Here is a 22072-nt window from a genome sequence, read left to right as displayed (position 1 = left end):
TTTATTATATTATTATATATGTGTATGTTTACATGCCTGAGACATTGTATGATTAAACAGGTGTTTGAAAGAGTGTCTGAGTCAAATGGGGAGCTGTACTGTGTGTGCTGGGACCAGAAGCCAGTCTCATGAGTCCATCCCGTCCTGGGCTCTCTCAAGATGGATGCCACCAAGGGGCCCGCCCATTTGGAGACATGTGTGACTCTCCCTATTTATGAACATCTCCAGAGTATACCGTTTCCTCCCAAAGCCCAGAAAAGTATAACTAAAAGACTCAAGTGAAAAGGTTAAACTGATCCTCATTCTAGAAATACAGTAGAAGTAAGTCATAAAAACCACTGGCTTTCTTCTCATGGCCGTTTCTCCCCCCAAACGTGCCAGATTTGCATTTTGCTTCTTTGTCGGGTATCACAGGTTCACGATGACCTCATGTCAGCCGCATGGCTCAGGCGGCCCACTTCAGCCTCAAATATTACATCCAAGACTGCTGGGAGCCAGCGTTATTTCCTATCTGACGAATATGAGTGCTGTGTGTCTTACCTACTGCCATCCCCCAACATCCGGGGCAGAGCCGCTGGGAGGGAACAGGGATTCCCCATCGGATCTGGGTTCTAGTCCCTGTCATCTCTATGAACTTCCCGTGTGAGCACCAGTGTGGGTGAGCACGTGTGTGACACGGCACTGTTGAGGACCACGGTTGGGGGCCTCAAGATGGTGGCATTCTGACCCATGCCCGCAGCCTAGTCTCACCGAGGAGCTGGCTGCTCACTGATACGTTGGTATGTGGAGGTGGACATCCCCAGCTTTTCCCGCTGGGGTTCCTAAGGTACATGGCTTGGGGCACCTTGAAGGCCTCCCAGTCTGCGTTTGCAATCCCCTGACTCCTCAGGGGACCGGCCCATGCCAGCCGTGGCCAGGGGGAATACAGAGGCAAGGCCACATGGTGGCAAAGACCACCATCAAGAAACCTGAGTGTAGATCTTCAGGATGCCTATGGCCCTGTGACAGCCCTGTGAAATGTGCCCAGCGGTCCCTCACTGTGCTATGGGAGGATGAAGTGAGAGACGAAAGGAATGGATTTGGTAAGGGTAAAATCATTGCCCCACGTGGTCTAGTATCCGGAATAAAACAGTAACACTTGTTCCCCTGATTTGGGAACAAGCTGGGATTCTCAGCAGGGAGATAACTTTTCTTAGGCATCTCCTTGGCTCCTGCTGTCACAGATCCAGTGATAAAACCGCCCATGCCCCAGCCAAACCTGCCTTCCCACCAGGACCTCAAGCATACCCAGTGCTTTTCCACACTTGCTCCTGCCCTTCCTTTGACTGCAATGTCCAACGGCCGTTCGTTGAAATAGGATCTGCTTCCAGGTCATGCCCTCCCTGAAGCTTCCCTCCGGTTCCACCCAAAATGACACGCTATCCCTCTCATTGGAACCTAGGGGGCAGGTGCATGCCCCTTCCCCAGTGCATGCCTCTAGGGGTCTGTGATGACTGCTTGACCCATGACAGGTCCTCAGCGAATGCGAAATTGCAGGATGCTGGCCGGGCCCACCAGAGCTGTCAGTGCCCCCAGACCCTTACCTTGGGGGTGAACATGTGCAGAATGCCATCGACGGCCCCTCGCAGCAACAGCCCCCGGACCAGGAAGCAGGCGAGCACCACGTAGGGGAAGAGGGAGCTGAAGTACATCACCTACAGAGAGGACAGGGACCTACCGTGGGGCAGAGGGCCCCCTGCGGCCAGCACCGTCTCCCAGCTCACAGCTGGGGCATCCCCCTCCCCGCTCACAGTCAGAGCACCCGAGCCTCCTCTGATGGCAGCAGAAAGAAAAGCCCTGGGACCCCTGGGCACAGGGCCAAAACCACCACACACCTGGCACTGAGCCAAGGCAGAAGCAAGAGCACAGACAAGCTGGAGTCAGCATGGCTGTGCCTGGGGCTAGCCTCCCCCTTTCGAGAGCTGGCAGGGCCGGGCCTGCAGCCTCCCCACCCCCAAGGGCCGCCAAGGGGGCGAGGAAGCCTCTCCTCTCCCCTCCTCACTTTTTCATGTCTCATGCCCGCTCTTCCATCCCTGACTCCAGTGGACCCCCTAAGGCTCTCCCCTGTCCTTAGAGCTCCTTTGATGGAAGGCATCCGGGAGGTTACAGGCATGGCTCCCAAGCCAAAACATCAGAGAAGGTCCTGCCTCTTGTGATTATACATCACCCGCTGTTTTCCAGCACGTGCATTTCTCATGCATTTCTACATCCCCCCGACAGAGAGCTGCCCAGGAAAGAGATGCTCACAGCACGTCTGCTGTGCCGAAACAATTCAAGAAGGCTGTTTGGGTGGGATGGTGTTGAAGGTGTAATCATGTATGCGTCCAGAGCTAGAGCACCTGAGTTCTGATCCTGGCTCTGCCATTTACCTACCATGTGATCCTGAGCTATTCATGTAACCTCTGTGTGCCTCTGTTTGTGCATCTATGAAATGGGTGTAAGGCTTCTGAACTCAGTAAGGCTGCTGTGGACCAAAAGGGTTCATATGTATGGCAGTACCTGATAAATTCCCCCAAGTGTCAGCTACTATTTTGGCCTGTGGACAGGGAAGAGGGGGTTGGCTGAGACCAAGTTACCTTCCCAGAGCTTAGCTTCCCTACTTGAGAAGCACATTATGGAACCTGGAGCCTCAGATGTTCCAGCTCTGGGACTGACTGGTTGTGTTAACTCAGGGGAGGGGCTTTCCCGGCTCTGGGCCTCAGTTTCCTCATCTGTAGAACGGACGGATGGAGCCACGGCTTTGGCAGTCCGGGAATACTGATATGTGACAAAGAAGAAAGGGCCCTCACTTGAAGGGGGTGTGTGGGGTTGGCTGGGCTGCACCCTGAGAGAGCAGGGGAAAGCCACCCTCGGATGCCCCAGGCCTCTTCACTCACAGCAGCTGCCTGCTCCAGGCGCCCTTTAGTTCACACACGGTGAGCTGCTGATTTTCACCAAAAACTGCTCAGGGAATGCTCTTCTAGGCGTTTTGCTTGGGAACCTAAGGGACTAGGATCTCGACGAACATCCCTGGGTCTGTACTCCTAGCTTTCTTCCTCTTTAAAGTCTGTGGAGCAGGTCTGAGGTATATGATCCCAGAGGTGGCTGGGGGTCAAGGCCTGATTTTCCACAAGCCCTCTCCCAGCCAATCCTGGTTGGCTGTTCACAGAGAACAGGGACACAGCCGTGACACACCCATCGCACCCATGGCGGTGGACCCGTGTCATCATCTTGAGCCTCCAAGAGGCAAAGCCCACTCAGCAGACCCTGCATGGCATGGCGGAACCCAGGGTCCTCAGCCCCCTGCCTGCCATGCTCTTCTGCAGCCGCCTCTGCGGGTCGGACTCTTTTCCCGACTCACCTTCCCCGAGGACTGGATGCCCTTGACAACGGCCATACCCACAATGCTCCAGGCCACCAGGAGACACAGGGTCATCTTCCAGTTGAGGCCGCCGCTCTCCGAGATGGAGTTGGAGATGTCCAGGGCCTCTCGGTACCAGAAGTAGGTAGTGGCTGAGCTCTTCTCACACTCTGCCTCCACCACTGGAACAATAACAAAGGCCCCCTCAGGCGGGACTGTGGGGTCACCTCCTCTGCCTGATCCCCACCCAGGGCGGCAGTGGCTGAGTGCGGCTGAATGTGGCTAGGGGAGGGGGATGCTGTGCTCCTTGTGGGCTAGCCAGGATCTGGCGGACCCTGAAGATTCCAGATGGGGCTCCAGATGGGGCCCAGGAGGCTTCGGGACACATGGATCGGGCTGAATTCCCACATGCCACCCCTTCCCACTTCCATCTGTGGTGGACAGTAAGGATTAGGCAGAGCTGGCCCCAAGTTCCTTGGGAAAGGTCCTGAGCTAGGAGCCAGACCTCTGGTGTCTCATCTCAGATCCTGGTGTGAACACAGGAAAGTCACTTCTGGACCTCAGTTTACCCATTGGTGAGGTAGGATAAATCATCCAGCCTTTTATAAGACTGGCATGCAAAGTAAGGCTCTTTCCAGATAGGATGGTATTTGAGTAACACAGGACTACTAAAAACAACTAAACAAAAGCCACACTTTCCAGAGTTTTCCCTACACTCATTTCATTCAATCCCCCTAAGAACTCTATGGAACAGGCTGGCAAGAGCCATCAGAATGGACCAGAGAGGGTAGGTGTCTAATACAAGGTGACGAGTTAATGAAATCCCAAACCTGTACCTAAGCCTCTTAGGCTCCTTCAAGCCCTTCCTGGGACGGGCTGGCTGGGGTCCCCAGGGTGGTCCTACTCGGGGGGGTCCCATACTTGCCTGCCACAGTCCCATTCCTGATGACGGGACATTCGCTCCATGGCAGCGGGTACTGGAAAGACTTGAAGAAGTAGAAGATACTCCACCCGATGATCACATTATAATACAGCCCAACAAAGAGGCAGACCTGAGGACAAGGGTCCATGGTGGGGGGAGGGGTCATGAAGGCCACAGTCCCCACCCCCACCGCCACCCCGAGTCCACGGGCCTCCCTTGCAGGAGGAAGAGGAGGAGGAGGAAGGGGCTCTGAGGGCCTGCTCCTAATCCTCTGTTCATCTGGTATTCAGGGAATCTACAGAGGAATGCTTCAGATATTAAAGATCTCTCCTCTAAGCAATGAACTCTTAAAATGTTAATCCTTTCCAGTTTGAAATTCTTCTAAGATGCTTAAAGCATTTCCCCATCATTTCCTGATGACTCGGGGTGACAGTTGCAGAGTTACCCTTTGGGACTGTGGAGGCCTGCACAGACTTTGTGTCCCCAGACAACGGCCCCAGACTGAACAGCTCTGGAGGCCCTGCGGATGCTTCCTACTGGTGTCTTGTGTCCTCCCTCCCCTCAGGACACCGCTCTCTCTTTGGTCCTGGCAGCAGCCTGCCCCCAGAAAGATGTCACTTCTCGTGTCTTTGAAACACAATCGCTAGTCTTGGTAGAATTCTACTTAGAAGAGGAAGGCGTCAATTAGGACTGAAGGTCTGAGCGGTTTCTCCACAAGCCATGCTTTTACACGATCTGGCGGCTGAGAGACCCCTTCCGCCTGCAGGGGCCCAGCTCTGTTATGCTGATCCTTGTCTCTCACTGTTCCTAAGCTTCACCCCTCCTGGTTCGGCCACAGGGCTCTTGTCTGAGACCTTCTCCTACTCTGTTCCTGTGCCTAGCAAACAGGCAATGAGACCTCATGCCTCAGGGCGGCCTTTCCCTGGGCCCCATGCTTGCCTGGTGCAAATACTTTTCAATCAAGGAAAGAGAAGTGCCTCCCTCACTCGGGGCTGAGGGGCTGGTAAGCAGACAGAGGTATCCCGGATAGTCCACGTGTCCACAGAGAACTCCAGCGGAGATGTCCCAGCCTTTCCTCCTTGGTAACATTTCCAAATATTCTATCCTGCCCCAGGCAGCGCAGCCCGCTTTCAGTGTAGGAAATGCATGGCCCTGGGAAGCCAGCTGGAAGCAGTTCTCGAGAGCAGGGTCTCCCTCCCTACCTTTGATCTGGCCCCAGACTCTGGTCTGCAAACCCCGTCCCCCAGAAGCGGCTCCCCCCGGCCCGCCAGCTCACGCCCAGTGCCGGCCCCCGACTCACTATGCAGCTGGAGAAGCCGATACCCCCAAGGCGGGGACACACGTAATGCCACACACCGATGCTGCCACGGCGGATCCTCTGGCCCACAGCCAGCTCCAAGAAGAAGAGCGGGATCCCGATGATGACCAGCAGCACGAGGTAGGGCACAAGGTATGCACCTAGGGAGGACAGAGGCGTGTCGGAGGGCATCCGGAGCAGGGCACCAGGCTGAGGGCGGACGGCCACGTCCTGCAGTCTCACCCGCACCTCGGACCATCCTCAAACTGCTCCAAGCCTTGTGCTCCTCCAGGAGGGGTCTGGCTCCCACATGTGACCCACCACCACACACTGCCTCCCCTGCCCCCTCTTCTTCCCCTTGACTCCCCCGATCTGAAATTCTGGGGGAGGACTGCTCACACTGTTAGATTCAGAGACAGACAGACAGACAGACACCGTACCGTCTCTTCAGAAATTCACATGTCAAGTCCCCAGTCACCTCCTGATGTACTGGGAGGACACCGGTTCACACTCACTCCCAGCCCCAGAGGAGCAGCCCCAGATGGAGTGGGCCCTGCTCCCTCGCCCCCCAGAGGCCCAAACCCCAGGCATGGTCTTGCCCTCCTCTGAAGCAGATGCTGATGCCGCAGACCGGGCAGCTCCGGGGAGGCAGAGCCTGGAAGCTCTCCAGGAAGACAGGGTCTGACTGGCATCACCATGAATCTACAGCCAATTGGGAGGAACGAGACAGAGAAATTAACAGTTTGTAAATGCATAGCCGGGAGGATCGTCATGGAGAGACAGAATGGATCTTGATAAAGATTCCAGATGATAAATTAAGTTCACGGTCCCTGGCCTCCATGCAGACGCAATCTCAATTCTAAGTGACAGGGCGTTTAGCAGGAGAATTAAAATCGTGTCTGGACACAGACGAGTGATCTCTGCGGAGAGCTGTGCCAGCAACCTAGTCTTGTTAGCAAAGCCATCAGACGGCCCCAGTCACCAGGGCCCTGGTGGTCACCCGGCACCCCCAGACCAAGCTTTGCCGGCTAGGAGTATCCAGAAGACCCCTAGCCACCCGTGGCTCTGCCTCCCAAAACAGGACATGCCACATGTAGCCAATCTGCCCACGACCCTAGGGGACCAGGCATTTCCCAGGCACTACGCCTGGCACTTGGCAACAGCCCGCTGTTTACTACAGGTCTACCCTGGGCCAGGCAAGAGCAGCCCGGGCATCTGGGGGTAAAAGAAAGCACAGCCCTATCCCAGTACAGTTCACAATCTGGGAGGCAGGAACGGCAGGTTCCTGTGAGCAATGTGAGCACATGTGCACACACACACACACACATACACACACGCATGCATACACACGCACACACGGACCAGTCCCGGAGGGCCAGCTGAGTTCCAGGCCTGCCAAGGGAGGGGTCAGAGTCCAACGCAACTAATCAGCAAAGGCTTCCAGGGCGGTAACCCACCCAGCCTCACACGACAGCATCTAATTCATTTAACATACAACTATACGCGGTCACACACACACATAAGTTCCTCTTGTCACTAACAAGGAGGGCCATCCTGGCGCCCAAAGGAGAGGGGGCCCGAAGGACTCCTAGTTCTGTCTCCTGCTCTGGGGTTCAGGGAAATGCAAGAGGAGACTCGTGACATGCAGAAAAGTGAAGGGACGCGGCTCACTGGTTTTGTATTTCAACCATATCCCCTCGAGGGCAGGGGGGCAAAATGTGCAGGGAGGTGGGTTTCGGGGTGTCCGAAGGGTAGGCTGGTGTCTTCTGTGAAGGCTTCTCTCCTCTCTCCCAAAGAACCAGGGAGATTCTCCACATATGTGCTGTCCACAGAGCGGCTCTCAGCCAAGATCGGCCACGGGCATGCCGCCACCTGCCACTGGGGCCAGTGGCCGGAGTCGGTCGGGCCCAGGGCACAGACTTGGTGGCAGCTCTCCTCCGCACGCCACGGCCCAGTCATCCACAGCGCTCAGGGGCTGGGGTCTGGGTGAGGCTTTCTGGGTAGGCAGAGGTCCTTTTTCTTATCAACCCTTGTTGAAATAATTTGGAACTGCACCCTTTCCGCCTTTGAAAATACAATTTGGAGACGCAACGGGATTCCCTTGGCTATTTCAGTAACTTAGGGGAACTCTGGGTCCTCCCTCTCAACAGCTGGGAGCACTGCTCAGGGTGTCAGGCTCTAGGAAGCTGGGCTGTGGCAACTCCGAGACCTCCTGGATCTCTGCAGTCTCCGACTTGGTCTATACTCTGGGTCTTGTTTCTGGCAAACACTGATGTTATTTCTGGGATTTGGAAGACCACCTGGGTCTCAGCCTGCTGAGATGCATACCAAGTAGGGGCTGACACAGCCCCTGGGGCTAGACCTCCTAAGCCCGAATCCTGGCTCTGCTGCTTACTAGCTGTGTGACTTTGGGCCAATTCCTTGATCTCTCTGTGCCACTTTTGGTCTTCTAAAAGAAGATGATAACATTCGGCAGAACCACATGAAACTGCTGATATGTGACCATCTTTGGCCCAGAAAAGCACGCATTCACAGGCTTCCATGCTCCCTTTTGAACGGGCCGGGGTGGGGTTTGGGGGGCTGTTGTGAGGATTATACAAGTTACTTCGTCTTAGTCAGCACTTAAAGAACAGAACGGTTGCCTCTTTGTCATAAAACTCAACAGAAAAAAAAAAAAAGCCAATTAAGAGAACCAAATCAAAGGAAACTTCAGCATCGAGTGGAGCTAAGCAGAGTTCCAGAAGGCCCACCCAGATTTAAGCCAGGTTTGCCTGGCTTCCCCACAGCTCAAAACCAAAGAGCTGCCTCTCTCCCACCCAAGAGTTTTCCCTTCCTTCATCTGAAATGGGATCATTTGACTCCTCCCAGAAAGCGTTTGGGATGACTTACCGTAACACTCGTAGGCTATGGGGGCGTTAAAGGGAGAGATACGAAGGGATTCTAGGGATGAGACAGGATGGAAGAGCGTGAGCAGGAACGGGGAAGGGAGAGTTCAGAATCCAGAGCGCTAACAACTCTTCTGGGGGCTGTCTGCGGGGTCTGGGTCCAGGGCGATGGGCTGGTGGCACCGTGAGCAAGAAAGCTTTGGCAAGCCCACTGCTCTGGGAGTGTGTGTGGTGGGGAGAGGGATTCTGATTCAGTGCCCAGGGCCCAGGCAAAGGACAAGGTTAGAGGTTCCCGGCTGGAGTTCCAGAGGTGACGTGTCCTCCAACGTCAGTGGATGCTTGTTGTCATCATCTCTCAGCACATAAGAGAACCACACACCTAGATTTGGGCTGATCTTGTAACCACTCTCAGTGACCTGAGTCTGGCCTCGTCACCCAGACCAAAAGCTCTAACTGGCAGTTACTGACTGATTGACTGATCGATTGACTGATTGGGGCGGGGGTGGGGAAAGACCTTTCACAGCATGGAGATCGTATGGTAAATGCTCTAGTGGAAAGATAAAAGCCTCTGGCCTCAGTTATATAGGCTCGAAGGGCCATTCTCACTTCCTGCCCTTCAACAGAGATTGGAAAGAAAGGGAAGCCTCCAACCAGACTTGGCCTCTAAGCCAGAGAAGGTGTGTTCTGGAGAGGAGGAAGTGTCCCTGAATGGGGCTGCATCTCTGGGAGAGGCTCCATGGCCAGAGCCTCAGGGAGCAGAGACAGAAGGAGTCAGGTGAAGTGCCTACAAAGCTGTGGCCAACCATCAGGCTGGCATGGGGCAGTCCCAGGCCACGGGGACTAAGAGCCACAAGGGCTCTCTGCTGACTCAAGTCACTTTCCCAGATGTCCCAGCTTGTAAATTCATCGTCTTTAGCCTGCTAGGTTTTTCTCTTTATTTTCTGTTATTTTTCCCCTGGTTTCAAAACAAATTACTTTTAGAACAGTCCAGCCTGCCTCAGAGGGGCTGGGGATGATAATGCCCAGGGGCTGCAACCCGGATTTGACACCAGGGGCAAGATCCTCTAGGGGGATTAAAACACAAGGGGTTGTGTGAGGCCTCCTCCTCCTGGGAGGCAGCAGCAGGAGTACTCAGATGCCAGAGCCAACCTGTCCAGCTTAGAATCCTTACTTTGTCACTAGCTGTGTGACCTTGAGCAAGTCATCTAACCTCTCTGTGCCTCAGTTTTGCAGTCCCTACCACGAGGATGATGACTCTTCCCTCACATAGAGTGTAGGGGGAATCAGTGGTTGAATTGTATGAAATTGGCATTTTGGTTGTTCGAAGACGCTCAAATACCAGCGATTTCATGCATTTCAGCCTAATATCCAATAAGTGCTGAAGCAGGGCCTGGCACCCAGTAAGAATTTCGTTAGAATGGCCAACCGCTGCTCTTCACTATGCCTCAGATACAAGTTAAGCATTCCACACATAAAGGCCACTGAATCCTCCCCACTCTGCCGTGAGGCAGGATCGACTCTTACTCCCATTTTACAGATGAAGAACAGAGAGGCACAGAGAGATCAAGCAACTTGCACGGGGTCTCTGGGCTGGCCAGCTGCGTTGGGGTCTGCCCGCGGGCCGTCCCGGGCCGGAGCGTGTGTCCTTGCTATCACCACTCCCAGCAGCCTCTTGCTTGCTGTTAACCATTGGCTCTTTCTGGGGCGCCTTCCTCGAGAATCCCGAGCCCCACTCTCCAAGAGCCCCAGCTCTGCACCAACACAGGGCTGCTCCTTTCCACGCCTCGGCCTGGCCCAGCTGCGGAATGCCGTCGGGGCAAGCAGGGCCGCCTCTTACCGCCTCCATTTTTCTGGCACAGGTAGGGGAACCTCCAGATGTTGCCCAGACCCACAGAGAACCCAATCTGGGCCAGGATGTACTGCAGCTTGCTGTTCCAGGCCGGCCGGTCCTCGGCCTCCAGCTCCTCATCTGCCGCCTTTTGCTTGCCGCCGGCCTCGCCCGCCACATTCAGGATGCTTTGCTTGTAGTCCACCGGCTCCTCGAGGGCCAGCAGGTCGGCCACCGACTCTGTGACATGCTCGTTGCTGTGCTCACGCTGCGTCACCTTGCTGTTCTTTGGCATGGGTGCTGCCTGGGCCACGCAGCCCCGCTCCGCCGCACTCAGAGAAGGTGACTCTCGGCTGCTGTCAGCTCCTTCTCATCCGGGGACCTGGGGGAGCGACCGGGTGAGCAGGAGAGGATTAGCTGACCGCAGCAAGAGAGGCAGGGTGCCCACATGGGCCCCAGTCCCCCAACACTCCGGGGCACACACTCAGAGGCCGGGCAGTGATTGGCCTGGAACACTGAGCTTGCCTTCCTCCCCCTCACAGGGTGCCCACTGAGGAGCTCAGAGTCTACAGACTTAGTTTTCCCACAGGCCTTATGTGAGCAGCACTGAAAGGTACACCTAGGGGCACCCGGGTGGCTCATCAGTTAAGAGTCTGCCTTCAGCTCAGGCCATGATCCTGGGGTTCTGGGATCGAGCCCCGTGTCTGGGTTCTTGCTCAGCAGGGAGCCTGCTTCTCCCTCTCCCTCTCTCAATCCCCCTGCTTGTCTCTGTCTGCCAAATAAATAAAATCTTAAAAAAAGAAAAAGGAAAGAAAGGTAAATCTACTAGGGGCAAAAGAAGCCAAACCAGACACCAACCCCAAATAAAGGGCCCTCCATGACAGTACCCCCCCTTCCCATAACTGCATGTCCTAGCATGTTCAAGAGGCCCCACAGCCCTCCCCCTGCCCCAGGTGAATTGGTTGGTGGCCAAGCCCTACCCCTCCTGAGCTCTACATAGCTCAACCACCCGGTAGGACCCAGGGAGGCTGTATCTGCCATCTCTAGGGTCTTTCTATTCCAAAAACGGTTCATGCGCCAGGAGCATCATGGGGAGCTTGTTAGAAATGCGGACTCTCAGGATCACCCCCAGACTGACTGAGTCAGTCTCTGTATTTTTACAGAACTCTCTGGTGATTCAAAGGGACATTAATGCTTGCAAAAGAAAAAAAAAAAAAAAAGTTCGAGCTCCAACCACAGGGACCCTGCACATCGGCTCCGGCATCCCCTGCAGTCCCCAGGCAGGAGCACTGACCAGGTTCTGCTAAGCATTCTGGCACGGCCGCCCTAGAGGCATCTGTTGAGTGCCAACAAATGCTGGGTCATCGCTCAGCGCTGACACTATCTGAGGGCCACTGCAGCCAAGAGCTAGTTCTCCATCCTTCAGTGACAGCTTTACAGCAGATAATGTCTGCACGATGCGGGCGGGGGAGGCAAAATCCTCCCCAGCTCCTACCATTCCTCATCTGTCTTTCATGCTTTTCCTTAAAGAAATAAAGCACCAAGGAAATGAGCCCTTTGAAGGATATCAGCATGCTGTGTTTCAATGCACCTCCTCGTCAAGGGGAGGTTGGAGGATTTAAAATTAAACATGCATACACCCGGCCTGCCATTGCCCTGCATCTTTCGAGGGATGTAAATTATCCAGTAATTCCTTGACGAAGGGAAGGAGTTGCCTCTGGAATCCGCGGTCCCGTCTGTTCTCATCTGTGCCGTCGGAACAGCGCGGGGCAGCGGCACCACGAAACAGAAGCTTCACCCAGACTGCCTGGCCGACTGAGTAGAGACCCAGGCTTCAGGGGGACCTGACCAGCCAGATCCTGTTACATGTGTAGTGACGCTGGGAGACCTGAGGGATGGGGGCCGTCTACACCAGTCTGCGTGGTTCGCCAGCCCTCCCTGGGCCAGGCCGGGGACCACAGCAGCAGGTGACACCTCCCTGCTTTCCGCACCCAAGGGAGACCATGAGTCTTTAGTGACTACACCGCCACCGCCCCCCTTCCGTCGATCCCAGGAACAGTCAAGGTCTTGGGCTTTGAAGGGACTGAGACAGAACCGGTCTGCCTAAAAGACCTCAGAATTCACTATAAGAAATACAGCTCTCGGCTGGGACTCCTCTTCACATCCGGTCAGGCGAACTTTCCACTGTGTCCCAGAGGGAGTGTGTGTTCCATAGACCCTTCAGCCCTCAGCCTCCCCAGGCTGCCATGTGGCCCATGCCTCTTAAGGGAAGCGTGCCCTCAGAAGGCATGCAATGGGGAGGCCTGTGTTCTTGCCCGTGCTGCCAGGATGAGCCCCTCCCCCTTCCCTAGTCAGCAGGTCCCTCTCACCAGGGCATTCAAATAGAGAAAACTTAAGGCCCATGCAATGTCTGGCTGGCTGGCTATCCTAACTCCCCTACAGTTTAAACAAGAGTTTTAATTAAAAACTAGAACTGGGGGGATGCCTGGGTGGCTCAGTCGGTTAAGCATCTGCCTTTAGCTCAGGTCGTGACCCTGGGGTCCTGGGATCAAGTCCCAAATCAGGCATCCTACTCAGCAGGGAGCCTGCTTCTCCCTCTCCTTCTGTCTGCTGTTCCCCCTGCTTGTTCTCTCTCTCTCTCTTCACCCCCATCAAATAAATAAATAAATAAAATCTTAAAAAAAAAAAAAAACTAGAACTGGGGAGAAGGGTTGGGGTCCCTCTGGAGATGGCAGTCACTAGGGTCCCAGCTCAGAGCCTAACTGCAGGTACTGGGCCTGCAGTGGAATCTGATCAGGACGGATCTGTAGTGCATTAAGTATGATTTACTGCCCATCATCCCACAACTGGAGAAAACCGAAGGGGATTCCCGCAAGTCCGCAGAATTTATCCTGCTGCTGGCCAACTGGAGGACAAGCTTTCCCATAAATAGCCGAGAGTGGCAGCTCTGGTCACCAACAAAGAAAGGGCTGCAGTTGGGGGGGGGGGCGGGTGCGAGTCTCATTAAAGCTAGGAGGACTCAAGGACAAAATCAGCACATTCTGGTAAAGCCAGGGAAGGCTGGCCACAGCAGCATCACAGAAACCATAGGAATCAGCTCAGCCAAAGCCTCTTCTTCCCAAGATGTGAGTGAGCATCCTGCATCACAGGAGGGGGGGTCCAGGGGCCTCCTGGGCCATCAGGCTCACAAGACAAAAAGTGCTGGTGCAAATTTGCAAGCAGAGCCCCTGGGCTGGGCGACAATCCTGACTGGAACGTTCTGTGCCCAGAAACACACTCAGTGACAACCGAGTCTGACACATAGAATATTAAAGCTCGAGGGGCCCTAGCAATATTCTCAATTTCTATACGAGGAAATTGAGGCCCCACAGATGAAGTGACTTGCCCAAAGCCACTGGATCAGACTCAGCATGGGGGCGGTGGGAAAGAGGAGGAAGATGGAGGTGGTGAGGACGGCGGCTTTGCAATCAGCGGGCCCAAGTTGGAGAGTTCCCATTTCATTCATTCATTCTCTCCCCTGACACCCATTTACTGAGTTCCTTCTCTGTGACGGGCTCTGGTCTAGGTGCCTGGGATGCAGCAGCAAACAAAATAAGCAAAGTATGTCCTCCCGTGGCATTTATATTTCTCATGGAAGGGCCAGATACTAAAGAAAGAAACGTACCATGGCCCACGGGGTACAAGATACAAAGAAATAACATGGTCGGGGGCGGTGTCACAAGCTGGAGGGCCGCCATTTTATGGTCTGGAAAAGCATCCCTGAGGAGGGGATGTTTGAGCAGAGGCACTCAGGAAATGTGTGCCAGGTGAGCGAGCAAATGGATGAAATGGGAGCACTCAACCCCTGGCCTGTCTCCAAGCCCCTGCCCTCCACCACAGCAGCCAACTATCAGGACTTCAGTGTGCTGAGAGGGGTGGGCAGCCATTTCACCTTAATAATGCGGCTGACAGTCCTCTTGGGGGCGAAAAGGGTCTATGTGACGACAGCTCCCCCTCTGAGGGAGGGCTCCCATAGGGACTCAGTGGGCGGACACATCCAAAGTGCCCAGTCCCGGCACCAGGAAGGATCCTGCTACTGGGAAGCCTTGCATTGTTTGCCTTAATTCACTTAAAAATATGCAAGCCCTCCCTATTTCTATTTGGTCACAGAAATGCCATTGCTCCTCAGGAAAAGCCAGAGTGAGTTTGCGGAGGAAGAGGGATGAGGGTGGAGAGAAGCATTTTCCACCCACACCATCTCAGAAAGGTCCGAGCTCTGTCAGCAGGGACGGGTGCTCCCCACCCTCTGCCGGAGGCTCCTGGGGCAGCACCCTACAAAGCCCAGCCCACCCCCCTCAGGGACCCGGGGCCACAGGGAAGCAGGTAAACGCCACACAGCACTGGGTCTTGGGTCTAAAGATCAGCAATGTTATTACAAATATAAACGTGGCCTCATCTTAATGTTTAGCAATATTAGTAGTGGAGGGACAGCTCCTAGTTGTGCTCATTTGAAACCACTTACAAACAGTTTTTACTCAGTCTACTGGCACGGTCCGGGGAGGGGACACTGCTCAGAAGCAAGACTGCACGGGGTCAAACCCCAGCTCGTGCTCTCCGGCTGCCTGGCCTGAGATCCGTTTCCTCTGCGGTCAAAGGAGGATAACGGTGCCTGCCTTACAGTGTTGTGGGGAGCAGCAGTTAGGTGGGTCTCAGAATGGCACCCAGCAAGGGCTCACAATTGTCACCTCTTCTTGACAGCTCGTTGGATTCATGGCCAGCCCGGGGAGTGAGCAGGGGTAGCCACGCTCCAGGGCAGGACAGCACCTGGCTCACACCACATGGCTGTCAGCACCCACATCTGCTCGCTCCTGCGTTGCCTCCATGTTTTAAAGATGATGGGGCACCAGTGACTTGGGACGACCCTACCTTCCTACTCCCTCCAGCTCCCTGGGAGTCCCTGGGCTTGGGAAAGGTCAGCTTTCAGACCAGGCCATGGGAATCCACCATGTACCCAGTCAACAACCCTGGGACAAACAATATCAGAGAAGGACCCAGAAGGGGCAGATTCCTCTCTGCCCCTGACTTTACAGGCCATGAAGACAGCCATGATCCAGGTATCAGGAAGCCAGCTAGTTGCTGGTCCCGACCAACCACCAGCCAACTGTGCAAGCTGGCCCCATTGCCCTGACCTCTCTAGGCCTCGGTTTCCCCATGTGTAAAATGGGTTGGTCTGCACGATCTCTGAGGCCCTTTTCAGCCCTGCCTATATCCAGGGTGTGTCCCTTCCGCACATGAGTGTGAGCGAGGTGTGATCTGCCTCGGCACTTGACACGGCAGGTCCTTCCACCTGTCTCACCCATTCTGTTGGTGGAGAATTCGCTGGGCTGTTGCGGGGACGCTCTGACGGCTGGCCCAGCCAAACTCGAATCATGGCTCTAGAGGAGTTGGGACGGGCCAAATGTCAGATAACAGAGTTCCGGGGTGCGCTCTGAGAGGAATGCCTCGGTTACCTAAAGCATAATGCCGGGGGGGGCTCGAGAACAGAGAACGCCTGGCTGACAGATCCGTCACTTAGCAACAGAGGCTAAGCTTCCAGCTCAGCAGAACACGTGAGAGAAGCAGCCCGGAGGGAGTGAACTGCGAAATCTTCTTAAAAAGGAAAATAATATTAATAATAATAATAATGTGACGAGGAGGCAAGCAGGTAAAAATACCCCGGGGCCAGAGGGCCAATAGGTCCCCAGTGGCTTTTCAAGCACGGCTCTCAGTCATCCCCTCTGGGGTGAGGGGCGACCGCCCACCTGCGACAGGGGCCAGCCCCTCTGCTCGGCAGCCAGAGCTGGGGGCCTTCTGGAACAGAGCATCCAGTCAGCCACCTGAACATCCGCCTCCTGGGGTCAGCGTCTCTCTTGTTCAGGAGGGTTGGACCAGGTAACTCAGGGGACAGACTCGAGGGAATCACTTATTTTCCCAGCCAGACTCCTCCCAGGGTCTGTGTGGTGGGGTCACCTTCTTCGGGAAAGCTGGGAGCCAAGGTGATGACAGACACCCCCCTCCAGGGCCCCACTTCCCTGAGCCCCATGGGGCACACCTTGCTCAGCCCCCCCCGCCAGGGTCTCCTGGGGACAGTAGTGCACATTCTTAAATGCAAACCTTTACAGTGGAGAGCTGAGAAGAGCCCCCAGGAGGGGAGGCCAGGGGAAGAACACCCAGCCGCCTCGGCCATAAAGCCAGGGTCCAACTCAAGGCTCATATGTGGTGGGCAGGAAGTCAGGTCAGGGTCCTGCTCTCTGGACGACTCCACAGCTTCCTGATTTCCATGTGACGTGCAGTTATGGCCCAAACACCTCTACTAATTACCTTAGAGCCTCTGGGCTTCAACTGAGCCCAGAACGGATCAGACCGTTATCAGAGACAAAAACTGTCCTACAAATTATTTTTAATTGTTTTATCGAAACTTCTGGTAGTCACCTGGGGGCAAATTGCTCCTGACAGGCCCTGGCGGGTCTCGATGGCTGCTCTCCTTGGGTTTTCTCATCCAGCTCCATTCTTGACCTCTCCCTGGCCCCCCACCCTCCTTCCCAAGGGCACAGAGCCCTGTTAGCATGTCTGAACCCACCCTCACTCCCACCTCTTGTGCTCTAGTTCAGACCCTTCCTCAGTCAGATGCCTGCAGCAGCCTCACTTTCCTGTAGGCCTTCGGGGCAGCTTCCTGAAATTCCATGTCACCCACTCCCACTGCGTCCTGGAGAGAGCCCACTGCCCTTGCCAGACACATTTGCGGCTCCTCCCCCGGGGCCCCTTCACCCCCCAGCCTCAGCTGGCACTTCTTCTCCGAAACCCCTCTGCATAAAACCTTCCCTGGTCTCTGCCTATGGAAGCTTCCAGTCTTCGAAGGTGCATCTCAAGGTCCACTGCATCACCTCTGTGACATGTTCTGTGATGCTCTAAGTGAGAATGAACGCCCCTTTCTTTCCCCTTCTCAGCATGCAACTTGGAATACTCTTCCATGCTTTTCCCATAGCTACCTGTGTGCACCCCTGATTCCTCCTCTGAACAGGAAGCTCCCTGAAGGCAGGAACCAAGGTGTACCCAGCTTTGCGTCCGCCCGCCACTGCCCCTAGCCCAGCCCAGCCTAGCCCAGCCCAGGCCTGCCACACACGGAATGGAACAAGGTCCCTACAAATGTTCCCGCTCCCTGCCTTCCCATCCTCCAAGGGCAGCCTGCTTCCCTGTTGAAATGCTAACCACTGCCTTCACCTAGAAAGAGAGGCAGGGGGGAAATGCTAATGCACTTGACCGAAAGATATGTTTAAACTTGCTAGGTGTCTGCCTGTCCCAGCTAGGGTGACTAATCGGGTGCAGCCCTGCAGCCCATGGGGGAGGACCCCAGGACTGGGAAGCCAGTCCTCTGTTCTGCAATCATCTGTAAAATAGGAAACAGTGCTTACCTACCAACTGCATCTGGTTACCACATGGTTAGAGAGAGAAAGCAAAAGAAAAGTTTATCGATGAGGCAAATAAACAGAATGGTAATTTCCAACTCCGTTTCAGAGATTTGTCGGGTTGGTGTTTTGGTCTCTCACCTGTATTTCACAGAATACCATTTTTGGTTCTGCAAAACCAAACCTTCGTGTATTACTATTTTACGTACTCAGTAAATATGACATGAAGGAAGCGAATGAGTGGACTCATGAACGGGTGCATTTTGAAGTCCCCAAATTTTCCAGAGTCTGATAGAGTTTCCCAGCTCCAAAATTTTCCTATTTTCCAATGCAATATTCTGATCTCAAGAAGACATGATGTCCCCAAAGGCGCCCCAAGGAGCAATTTATTTTTTATAAGGTTTTTATTTATTTATTTCACACACACACACACACACACACACACACACAGAGGGAGAGAGAGAGAAAGCGTGAGCTGGGGGAGGGGCTTAGGTAAAGGGACAAGCAGAGTCCCCACTGAGCAGGGAGACCTGCAGGGAGACAACTTTGGGGCTCAAACCCACAACCCTGAGGTCCCAACCTGAGCTGAAACCAAGAGCTGGGCACCCAGGCGCTCCCCCAAGCCGGTGTTTTAAAGCAAAGGTGAACTAAGAAGCCCAGCCAGCATTCACAGACATTTTTTGTCTTATAAAGGATCCACTCTTTGTACCTCACTTTCTCCACGTCGTAGACAGGGTCCATTTTCACCTCAGAGAAATATACCCTAGAGGGGCACCGTCTTGGCCCAGAGCATTCCACAAGGCTGGTGGGACCATTCCGAACAACAGCTCAGGCAAAGGAGCCAGTAGAATCTTCCTCGGCCGGTCTCACCTTCCTGTTGCATTTGCGGAGCGTGTTCTCTGCAGCTGGTATTTTGTTTTCTTAGTTAAGAAGGAAGGGAAGCAGGAAAAGGGGCAGATGGTCCAGAGGGGGAGGAACTGGCACTGGAAGAAGTGGGCGGGGCTAGCGCAAACAAAATCTTTTGGTTCAGCTTTACCATTTCACGTGAGGGGGAAAGGCATGCCCGTGGGTGTGTAAGCAACAGCAGCCCCGTGGCCACCCCACAGATGTATTAACCTTGTGCCAGACTCTGGGTGCTAAGGGAACTTCTGAAGGCAGGGGGTGGTGTAGTGATAAACAATAACCACGACATACAGGGGACCCTTCTTGAGGGCTGGCTCTCTAGCAGCCCCTGTGTGCAGCAGCCATTGTCTCCTGCCCATTACGGGATGAGGTTGGTCCCACAATTATTTCCATTCTACAGATGAAGAAGTAGAGGTTTGAAGGGATTGGTTACCTAATTTCACTGAACTTAAGACCCTTTGATGCTGGCACTCTCTTGAACTTACCAGGGAGGGTCAACGGAAGTTTTCCACCCAATCACCACCCCTACCCAATCAATAGCCATTTTGAGATACAACTCATTGTGCATGGTGTCCTGAATTGACGAGGTGACAACGTACAGAAAAACGCATCTTGGACCTGATGAGGTAAGGCAACGGGTTCCTAGACACAGCTCAAAATCTGGGGGCCCTGGTTCCACACCAGCGTAGTCTGACTCTGGGGTCTGGCTCTATACCTCAACACAAGCCCAGAAAGATGGGCTTCGGAGCAAGGGCACCCTGGTTGAAGTCCTGCTCTCCTTACTAGCTATGAGTCTTCAGGAAACTGCATAACCTTTGTAGTCTTGGCTTCTAGATCTGAAAAGATGGAAAAGATGGCCCCAATCTCACAGAGGCATCATGAGGATAAAAAGATAACACAGGCACCAGCCGCCCCTTCATGTCTGGGGAGATGCGGGGGAGATGGGCTTGACCCAAGTCTAGAGGCAAGCTGCCCACGGTCTGGCAAAGCAGAGTGTGACAAGCATGTGGGTCCCTGATGATGGGGGGGGGATGCTGCTAGGAGACACAGGTGCTGGCGCTCCAACTGATGTGCTGCTTTCTTTACTTCCTTCATCCAATATTTACTGAACACTAACTAAGTGCCAGGCCCTGTTCGAGCACAGCAGAGAACAGAATAAACGGTGTCCCTCCCTCATGAGGTTTATATTCTTGTGCAAAATGACAAATAAAAATCAGACAAATATATAATCAATATTGTGTATACGGACACATACCTATAGTATACATAAAGATTGCACAAAAATATGTAATAGTGAATGTGAGGGGATGGAGTGAGACAGGGATGCTACGACATATAGGGGGAATAGGTGGGCACATTCTCATAAAGACCTGATAGAGGGAGAGAATGAGCCATGTGAGTAGCCTGAGAAATCATTCAGGGCAGAGAAAATAGGAAGTGCAAAGGCCCTGAGGCAGCCTGCTTGGTGAGTACAAGGACCAGAAAGAACAGCCTGAGCCTAGAGCATCCTAAGCAAGGGAAGAATGGGAAGTGCTGACAGGAGGATAGCTAGACTCCAGAGAGGACTTGCAAAGCATGGAAAAGCCTGGGTTTCTTTTCAAGGCTAGCAGGGAGTTGTTTTAAGTGTCTGAGCAGGGGGGTGATGTGACTCAACTGTTTTTAAGGAGATGACTACAGGACAAGTGAAAAAACAGGGAGGACAGGTGAGAAGGGATGGTGACCCAAGCCTGGGTGATGGGTGAGGTTTAAGTTTGAGAGAGAGAAGGAAAAGGAGGGCCCCAAGCTGTTGCAGAGCATATCAGGTCCCAGACAGGCAGAAGACTCATGAGACTGTACCAATTGGAAAAAGACACAATTTTTTTAAATCAGATGTGAAAAATTAAAAGTTCAGGAGCAATGAGTAAAAACCTCACTACCTTCTTTCCTCATTCACAGGAGGCTCATGGTGGTAACAGATGGGTCCTCACAGTATCTGTCCAAATTCTCTGACCTGGATTTTCTTAAAGCCACTATTTTATCTTGTTTCAGAAAGAGAACAGAGGGAACCCAGGGGGTCCAATTACCTGAGTTACCCACCAGACTGCTGAAGTGCACTTGAAGGAATAGAGATCAGAAACCCTTAATTACCGTCCCAACATGATGTCTCTTTCCTGGGAATGAGAAGGGTTTGTGTTCCTTTGCTCACCAGCACAAGTGCAGCTTTGTGGAAGGGGTAGCCAGAAAAGTGCTCCTACTGGGAACAGGTCATAGGACAGCTGAAATCACAGCAAAGAGAGGAAGCATTTTTTTAAAAAGATTTATTTATTTGAGAGAGAAAGAGTGCACAAGTGGGGGGAGGGGCAGGGAGAATCCACAAGCAGACTCCCCGCTGAGCATGGGGCTCAATCCCATGACCCTGAGATCATGACCGAAATCAAAAGGTGGCCACGCAGTGGACCGAGCTACCCAGACACCCCAGGAGCAAGTATTTTTGAAGACCTGCTATGCTTACATACATAATTTATCCCCCAAAAAACCTGGGGGAAAAAATGTAATTCTCATTTACAAAGAAGCCAAGGCTAAGGGAAGATAACAGGTACAAGATTAGCCTGTCATGAAGTGTCAGAGTGGGGATTCAAAACTCTGTAGCCCATTTCCTTTCTGATATATTGGTGCTTTCCAATCTTCTGTATGTCATAATACACAAAGAAAAGAATGCTGGTTGGGACACTGGGGCTACTCCAAAACATGAAGGCATCACTGTTTCCGGGCCACGAGCTACCCGTATGTGGCACTGGTGAGGAAGTTCTCCACCGGGCCCGGCTGCGTTGCACAGTGACACACCTGAATCTCACTCAGCACGTCAACAGTGAGGCGAGTCCTTCTACCATTGTTTCTCCCTGGGTTAGGAGTTTCTTCATTTGGCTAGGTCCTTCCCTAAAGCCAATGGCATAATGAGAGTTGGGGAACTGGTCAAGGAGATTCCTTCCAGCTGCTCTAAAGAAGTCCCCAAATCACTAGCTGGCGGGTCATCTCTGTGGTGTGCCAGGACCGTGGACAGCGCCCACCGGGCCATTCTGGGAGCTAATTGTGGGTTGCGGCTGCCCTCCTTCCCCTAGACCCACCCCTAGGGAAGAGAAGGTCCACATCCTCACTGAATATGCACCTGGCAGCACCTGATGGAGGCATTCCAGCAGGTGACTGTTCTCATTCCTCGAAAGGGAGCTTTAACAAACGGCACTCCTGGCCTGGAGTGGGATTTAAAACCACAGGAGCCGGAGTCTTATAGTTAAAGAGAAAAATGCAAGCAGCAGAATCTGGGGGTGTGGACCAATGAATTATTTTTGTGAGTAAAAGAATAGGTGGCAAATTAGTGGTGCACAGAATCCAGGGGAAATTCTAATTAACCCAGTAATTAGAAACGATGGAGTACAGTGAGAGGCAACTTGTTATCT

The 22072-nt window shown here is 53.6% G+C and overlaps 1 protein-coding gene across 1 annotated transcript in view; it reads right to left on the bottom strand.

The window, feature by feature from the left end:
* SLC6A17 (solute carrier family 6 member 17) overlaps positions 1-22072 on the bottom strand; it is a 48862-nt gene that overhangs the window by 21810 nt on the left and 4980 nt on the right. The window contains exons 2-6 of the mRNA XM_044238872.1: positions 10321-10693; positions 5602-5759; positions 4305-4431; positions 3380-3561; positions 1584-1694 (exon numbers count right to left, since the gene is read on the bottom strand). Of these exons, the coding sequence (XP_044094807.1) occupies positions 1584-1694; positions 3380-3561; positions 4305-4431; positions 5602-5759; positions 10321-10606 (864 nt within the window). The 5' untranslated portion in view covers positions 10607-10693. The remainder of the gene's footprint in view (positions 1-1583; positions 1695-3379; positions 3562-4304; positions 4432-5601; positions 5760-10320; positions 10694-22072) is intronic.

The sequence above is a fragment of the Neovison vison genome, chromosome 2 (genome assembly GCF_020171115.1).
Source record: "Neovison vison isolate M4711 chromosome 2, ASM_NN_V1, whole genome shotgun sequence".
Taxonomy (NCBI): Eukaryota; Metazoa; Chordata; class Mammalia; order Carnivora; family Mustelidae; genus Neogale; species Neogale vison.
The sequence above is the reverse complement of the archived record's forward strand: the minus strand, read 5'-3'. Positions and strand labels throughout refer to the sequence as shown.